Source organism: Haliotis rubra, unplaced genomic scaffold (assembly GCF_003918875.1).
Source record: "Haliotis rubra isolate DU_JTF1 unplaced genomic scaffold, ASM391887v1 Scf211, whole genome shotgun sequence".
NCBI lineage: Eukaryota > Metazoa > Mollusca > Gastropoda > Lepetellida > Haliotidae > Haliotis > Haliotis rubra.
The window spans coordinates 620,611-629,323 of NW_025766126.1; the positions used below are offsets into that span (position 1 = coordinate 620,611).

The window sequence follows — 8,713 nt, forward strand, 5'->3', positions numbered from 1 at the left end:
CCAACCTCTCCTGTCACAAGTTATACGCCAACCTCTCCTGTCACATGTTATACGCCAACCTCACCTGTCACAAGTTAAACGCCAACCTCTGCTGTCAAAGGTTATACGCCAACCTCTCCTGTCACAACTTATACGCCAACCTCTCCTGTCACAAGTTATACGTCAACCTCTCCTGTCCAAAGTTATACGCCAATCTCTCCTGTCAAAAGTTAAACGCCAACCTCTCCTGTCACAAGTTATACGCCAACCTCTCCTGCCAAAAGTTATACGTCAACCTCTTCTGTCAAAAGTTATACGCCAATCTCTCCTGTCAAAAGTTAAACGCCAACCTCTGCTGTCACAAATTATACGCCAACCTCTCCTGTCAAAAGTTATACGGCAACCTCTCCTGCCAAAAGTTATACGCCAATCTCTGCTGTAACAAGCTATACAGCAACCTCTGCTGTCACAAGTTAAACGGCAACCTTTCCTGTCACAAGTTATTCGGCAACCTTTCCTTTCACAAGTTATATGGCAACCTGACCTGTCACAAGTTATACGGCAACCTCTCCTGTCACATGTTATGCGCCAACCTCTCCTGTCACATGTTATACGGCAACCTTTCCTGTCACAAGTTATACGGCAACCTCTCCTGTCACAAGTTATACGGTAACCTCTCCTGTCACAAGTTATATGGCAACCTCTCCTGTCACAAGTTATATAGCAACCTCTCATGTCACAAGTTATAAGGCAACCTCTCCTGTCACAGGTTATACGGCAACAAGTTATATGGCAACCTCTCCTGTCACAAGTTATATAGCAACCTCTCCTGTCACAAGTTATAAGGCAACCTCTCCTGTCACAAGGTATACGGCAACCTCTCCTGTCACAAGTTATATCGCAACCTCTCCTGTCACAAGTTATATGGCAACCTCTCCTGTCTCGTTATACGGCAACCTCTCCTGTCACATGTTATACGGCAACCTTTCCTGTCACAAGTTATACGGCAACCTTTCCTGTCACAAGCTATATGGCAACCTGACCTGTCACAAGTTATACGGCAACCTCTCCTGTCACATGTTATACGGCAACCTCTCTTGTCACATGTTATACGGCAACCTCTCCTGTCACAAGTTATACGCCAACCTCTCCTGTCACAAGTTATACGGTAACCTCTCCTGTCACAAGTTATATGGCAACCTCTCCTGTCACAAGTTATACGGCAACCTCTCCTGTCACAAGTTATATGGCAACCTCTCCTGTCACAAGTTATATGGCAACCTCTCCTGTCACAAGTTATATAGCAACCTCTCCTGTCACAGGTTATAAGGCAACCTCTCCTGTCACAAGTTATATGGCAACAAGTTATATGGCAACCTCTCCTGTCACAAGTTATATAGCAACCTCTCCTGTCACAAGTTATAAGGCAACCTCTCCTGTCACAAGGTATACGGCAACCTCTCCTGTCACAAGTTATATCCAACCTCTCCTGTCACAAGTTATATGAGCAACCTCTCCTGTCTCAAGTTATATACGGCAACCTCTCCTGTCACAAGTTATACGGCAACCTCTCCTGTCACAAGTTATAACGGCAACTCTCCTCTCCTGTCACAAGTTATAAGGCAACCTCTCCTGTCACAAGTTATATAGCAACCTCTCCTGTCACAAGTTATAAGGCAACCTCTCCTGTCACAAGGTATACGGCAACCTCTCCTGTCACAAGTTATATGACAACCTCTCCTGTCTCGTTATATAGCAACCTCTCCTGTCACAAGTTATACGGCAACCTCTCCTGTCACAAGTTATACGGCAACCTCTCCTGTCACAAGTTATAAGGCAACCTCTCCTGTCACAAGTTATACGGCAACAAGTTATATGGCAACCTCTCCTGTCACAATTTATATGGCAACCTCTCCTGTCACAAGTTATAAGGCAACCTCTCCTGTCACAAGGTATACGGCAACCTCTCCTGTCAAAAGTTATATAGCAACCTCTCCTGTCACAAGTTATATGGCAACCTCTCCTGTCTCGTTATACGGCAACCTCTCCTGTCACAAGTTATACGGCAACCTCTCCTGTCATAAGTTATATGGCAACCCCTCCTGTCACAAGTTATATAGCAACCTCTCCTGTCACAAGTTATATGGAAACCTCTCCTGTCCTACATTATACGGTAGCCTATATTTCATCTGTTATACAGTAGCCTTACTTTAGTGAAAGGGTACTCTCTTGTTTTATAACCTTCATATAACGTTACTGTATATTGCCTGCTTTACTACTGACCCAAGTAGCAGCTACAGACATGTAATCTCCAGCACACTCCTCTAGGTTGAGGAGCTGGCCATGACGATTGCAGCTCCCGCCATTAATAATCAACTAGTTGAGCTATATCAGATAAGATCAGGTGAAGAGATTTAATCTATTCCGTGATTAACTGACTTCAACGCAACAACGCATACATTTATTGAAAAGGGCACAATACCAAGATATCTGGGATTCTTACTATCTCAATTACAGAACACTTTTTCCGTCAGACTATGCTGTTTATAGTTCAGTTGTCTCCGTAATATATATGTGCATTATAGTGCTTTGTGTGTCTATATGTAAATGTATAAATGAATAAGTGCGTGTGTTTATGTGGGACTATGTTTGTGTACTTGTGTAAATGTGACTATAGATAAGTACATATGTGTCTGCCTATACTACGGATCTTTGTGTAGAGCTATGTTTATGTACATGTGTAAATGTGACTATAGATAAGTACATATGTGTCTGCCTATACTACGGATCTTTGTGTAGAGCTATGTTTGTGTACTTGTGTAAATGTGACTATAGATAAGTACATATGTGTCTGCCTATACTACGGATCTTTGTGTAGAGCTATGTTTGTGTACATGTGTAAATGTGACTATAGATAAGTACATATGTGTCTGCCTATACTACGGATCTTTGTGTAGAGCTATGTTTGTGTACTTGTGTAAATGTGACTATAGATAAGTACATATGTGTCTGCCTATACTACGGATCTTTGTGTAGAGCTATGCTTATGTACTATACTACGGATCTTTGTGTAAATGTGACTATAGATAAGTACATATGTGTCTGCCTATACTACGGATCTTTGTGTAGAGCTATGTTTGTGTACTTGTGTAAATGTGACTATAGATAAGTACATATGTGCCTGCCTATACTACGGATCTTTGTGTAGACCTATGTTTGTGTACATGTGTAAATGTGACTATAGATAAGTACATATGTGTCTGCCTATAGTACGGATCTTTGTGTAGAGTTGTGTCAATCTTTCTGAATGTGCATGTGTGGGCTTTTGTTCACATGAACGTCTATTCGTATATGTATTCGTCTGTTTCGCCTAATCCTTCCTGTGTCGTCTGAGAAGGGTGTCTACATTTAAAGCAACGTCTTCAAGACATTTGCTTCCAAAAATGGTCTATGTCAATAAATAATTCAAACTTTTTAGAACAATATTCTTCTCATAAATCTTTGTTAGAGCCGTAGTTACATATAATGAATCTACAAGATAAATAGTTAACACGGGAATTGTGTAAATTTAGGTAGAATTGGTTTTCACGATTTTAGAATTAATTATTTACGCAAACCAAACAGAGCTTTGATTGATGATAACGAATCTATTTGCAATATTTGTATGTACCAAGCATTCAGATCTACGAAGTAAGTATCTATCATTTATATCAGCACCTGTAAGAGATAAACAAATACTGTCCAGTGTGTTAAATTCTAAGAATATTGATGATATGAAATCTATTGCAATTTCTCTAAAACACGTTTTCAATGCAAGAAATGTCACCATCGCCACGTGCATTTAATTGTAACAATTGTACTTGTTCTATAGGCCTTCAGACCCGAAATACTGAATAAAATTAATCTGTGTCTACATTCATCAGAATATCGTTTGAATACGTGACGAGTCTTGAGTGAAACAGACATTGCCAAGGTGTTTTGTATATCTCCTCCAAACCAGCAGAAATATAGACATATTTGACAGACAACACTGGACTGGAGCCTATTTTACAGATATCCTCTACAACCAAACTAATTCAAACACCTCTGTCTGTTGAATTCTACTTTGACAATACGACGTTCGTCAGTATAACTTCCTCTGCATCCGTGTGCTGAAATGTTGTAATTACTGTAGACACCACAGCATGTCATCTCATGTTTAAAGGTAAGTCCAATCTAAATCAGCCCAGGCTCCCGTGTAATCAACAGTACATGCATGTTAATTTGTCGCTATGGTTACAGAAACTGTGAGAGGATAATAGACCAAAGAGAGTCGGAAAACTGGCATCAACATGTATTATCTTCGGCTGCTACAATTCCTCACAGCAAATACCCCAATAATAGTGTTCGTCACACCGTGACAGATGATGAGGTGAGACCAATCAATGCACACCGCTGGTTAACTCGCCCCAAACAGAGCGAGATTGCGTGCAACAGGTAGAACGCATGATCCAATATCCCGAGCAACGCGTGTCACGTGATCACCGGTAATGCCGGTTGTCCCTCGATACGTAGTGTAAACAAAGACAAGGATAAAAGCGCGCCCTTCCTTGCCCTAGATCACAAGCCTCTCTCCTTTCAGCCACTTCAAGGTCTCTGTGAGAGTACAGCTCTTTGTTAACTTTCCTCTACCTTCCTTGTTAACTCAACACAACCAAACATGGTAAGTATGCAATGTTTTGTCCGATGTTTCATATAAATAACAATCTGTAATTTATTATACTTGACAGGTCAATCGGTAATAGGTTAAAAAGGCCGAATCTGATAGCATGTATCGATTGATATATAGAAGTGATTTTTAAAGGAAATTACGTCAATCAGTTATTCTAATGTAATGGCCTTTCCTGGGTTATAACCCTTTTGTACGAAACTAGTCACTGTCCTTGTTACGTTGTAGCAACAGTGGTCCAAACTTCACACCCCTCTTTGAACAGTGAAATCTATTCCACGTGTTCTCTAGCCGAGGGGTCATGTCTTGACTGTATAGGACCGCATCGCGGCTCTCGGCTACGTGTTCTCCAGCTTGGTACTTTTGAATATCGATAAATGGGGCATACAGTTATGTTAAATATTTCACTCTTTATATCACACGGCAACATCGACGTCTTGTGGCCATTGGTCCGTGAATTAAGAATTTTAGTGACCTCTGTGTGATTAACGGCTAAATTTCAAAATTCCCTCGCCAACTTAAATAACTTTGCATCAAGAATCTAATATCTGAAGTCTCGCGTTGTCATAAAATATTTTGTGTCCCACGTCGCTCTGGCAAGTGCGCCTCAAGTACCCCATGATAGTATTTCCCGCCCAGTTGCCTTTGTTTGGCCATGTTTGAATAAATCCCGTTTAACACACCTGTCCGCTATTTGAATACCTGAGTCAAACTATTGGTTTATGTACGGGTGTGTGTGTGTGTGTGTGTGTATTGTCGACGTTTCGCATACATATTAAATACAATCCACATACATTCGCTATAGCAATATTTGTTCACAAGTGATCGTGGACATTGGAGGTGTCACGTTACTGCCGCTATGTACAGCAGTACGTACCCGTCTACGATATTTCTCTTCAGTCGACATTGACATCACATCATGTAGTCATTTACAAATTCCGGCTGAATCTAACCGGATTTAATCGGTTTGGGTCGGTTTTCTTCTATCCATTTAAACCGGTTTTAAACTTGCAGTCTCACATTGCAAGTTGACCCACAGTTTCCGTCAGGTGCAGTGTGTAAGGGGTATTCTCAAATGTTTTAAAAACTTTAAATACGGTTAATTATATCATGTCATATGTGGGACATTAACTTATTGATATTTCAACAGGTACTTTCCTTACCTTGTAACCATTATAAAAAAGCTACATTTCAAAATGTCTCTTAAAAAATAGTTTACACAAAAATGTGTATCATTTATCATGACACGGTCCCCAGAGGTCAGCAACTGTCAGCTATAACGCGATTTCGTCTCCATGCCGAAAGCCTTACATTACTACGGCTGAAAGGGTCGCCTTAGGGACGAGGAAATGAAAACCACTTCTTTCACAACAAAGGGAATTTTAGCCGTTCGCACAATATCTAATCAGATCAAAGGTTGATCTAAGTACAGCTCCGTCGGCCAAGGACTAATTATATACGTCGGCATAATGGAAAGTTATACTAATTTCATTCCGAACTGGGAGGCATTGGGTCGTTTGATCGTGAATAATTGAATAGAAGCTTAATTACAGAGCACCTTGACACGAACAGCCCGCATAGCTGATCTTGTTTTGGGCTGTGTGTGTTACGTAGTGAAATGATTAAATCAGACGTGTTTTGTCCTGTTTTATAATAGGCTATATAGTGAAAAGACAGATCATTGTTTATGAAAAATATAGTTACATAACTATTTATTTTTCATAAACAATGATCTGGGTTTTTTATTCTTACATTAACTATTTTAAATTGGAACATATTATTTGTTTGTTTGTTTGTTTGTTTGTTTGTTTGTTTGTTTGTTTGTTTGTTTGTTAGATAGATAGATAGTATGTTTTATTATCAAGTATTTCGCTTTCAGAGGGAATGTATTTCAGTCCACGTCGGCCAGGCCGGAGTCCAGATGGGCAATGCATGCTGGGAGTTGTATTGTCTGGAGCATGGCATCCAGCCTGATGGTCAGATGCCCTCAGACAAGACCATCGGGGGTGGGGACGACTCCTTCAACACCTTCTTCAGCGAGACTGGAGCTGGGAAACACGTACCCAGGGCCGTCTTCGTTGACCTTGAGCCCACTGTTGTCGGTAAGGAAATTTTAAAAACAAATGAAAAGTAAACGTGATGCATAATTGTAGGCGTTGGTCACCAAAAATCTCGTTATGTATCTTACAGTAAAGTTTTGCCATTACCTTTTTAATGCGTTTTTGTAGCAGCCAATATCTTCTCATGGATTTCCGGACTTTTCTTCCACAGATGAGGTCCGTACCGGCACCTACCGTCAGCTGTTCCACCCCGAGCAGCTCATCACCGGCAAGGAGGACGCCGCCAACAACTACGCCCGTGGTCACTACACCATCGGCAAGGAGATCGTCGATCTTGTCCTTGACCGTATCAGGAAGTTGGCTGACCAGTGCACTGGACTCCAGGGCTTCCTCATCTTCCACAGCTTCGGTGGCGGTACTGGCTCCGGCTTCACTTCTCTGTTGATGGAGAGACTGTCCGTCGACTATGGCAAGAAATCCAAGCTTGAGTTCGCCGTTTACCCCGCCCCTCAGGTGTCTACCGCCGTAGTTGAACCCTACAACTCCATCTTGACCACCCACACCACCCTGGAACACTCCGACTGCGCCTTCATGGTCGACAACGAGGCTATCTACGACATCTGTCGCCGCAACCTTGACATTGAACGACCAACATACACCAATCTGAACCGTCTGATAGGCCAGATTGTCAGCTCCATCACTGCCTCTCTCCGATTTGACGGTGCCCTGAACGTGGATCTGACCGAGTTCCAGACCAACTTGGTGCCCTACCCACGTATCCACTTCCCTCTGGCTACCTATGCCCCAGTCATTTCTGCGGAGAAAGCCTACCACGAGCAGCTCTCTGTGTCCGAGATCACCAACGCTACATTCGAGCCTGCCAACCAGATGGTCAAGTGTGACCCCCGTCATGGCAAATACATGGCCTGCTGCATGCTGTACCGCGGTGACGTCGTCCCCAAGGACGTCAACGCTGCCATCGCCACCATCAAGACCAAGAGGACCATTCAGTTCGTCGACTGGTGTCCCACTGGTTTCAAGGTCGGCATCAACTACCAGCCACCAACAGTTGTTCCCGGTGGTGACTTGGCCAAGGTCCAGAGAGCCGTCTGCATGTTGAGCAACACCACCGCCATCGCCGAGGCCTGGGCTCGTCTTGACCACAAGTTCGATCTGATGTACGCCAAGCGAGCCTTCGTCCACTGGTACGTGGGTGAGGGTATGGAGGAAGGAGAGTTCTCCGAGGCCCGTGAGGATTTGGCTGCTCTGGAGAAGGACTACGAGGAGGTTGGAGTCGACTCTGTTGAGGGCGAGGGCGAGGAGGAAGGAGAGGAATACTAAACAATCTGTCACATGAATAACGATGAGCTGAATAAACAAATAAACCAAAGCTATCCGTTCTTGTTTATGGCATATGTTTTTACACATCAACACATAAAAGTAACAGAAGTAGATCACCGGCCTTAATCTGAATGAGGAAAGCATATATGCTACGCATAGAACTCATTAAGTGTTAGCGATCAACGAGGTTACCTGAGGTTGACGTAAACGCTAGTTCGGTTAAAATCTGCTACCGGACCAACATCAGACTATATTCAACAGTTGAACTTCATGGGTTCTCTGTGCTTAAATTTAAATTCTAGTTCCCAGATCGTATTGAAGAAGTGTCCATGTCTCTGTGTCTCAAAGTAGTAAATCCGTCATACTCCCTTTCCTTCTTAAAAACCCCATTATTCAAGTGTCTCGTGTGTCATGGGTGTAGATTTATGCTTCAACCCAAAGCCGCCACGTGGTCTGAAGATTATTCTAAATGACATGAAGTGATTTGTCATTTCACATGTTGCATACACACTGAATGAATGACTCCATAACATAATATATAAGTTTCTGTTACTGAACCATGTGCTTTGGTACTCTGTAAGGACCAATGAAGATCATTGTAAGAGGTGAGGTGAAAGTGTGTTTA

General features: G+C 42.5%; 1 protein-coding gene across 1 annotated transcript; it reads left to right on the forward strand.

Moving 5' to 3' along the window:
* Nucleotides 1–4,522: 4,522 nt before the first annotated feature.
* Nucleotides 4,523–8,137, forward strand: LOC124276689 (tubulin alpha-1A chain-like). The gene is made up of 3 exons (XM_046712337.1): nucleotides 4,523–4,681; nucleotides 6,567–6,789; nucleotides 6,959–8,137. The coding sequence occupies exons 1-3, from the start codon at nucleotides 4,679–4,681 to the stop codon at nucleotides 8,086–8,088; spliced, it is 1,356 nt and encodes a 451-aa protein (XP_046568293.1). The 5' UTR covers nucleotides 4,523–4,678; the 3' UTR covers nucleotides 8,089–8,137.
* The last annotated feature ends 576 nt before the right edge of the window (nucleotides 8,138–8,713 follow it).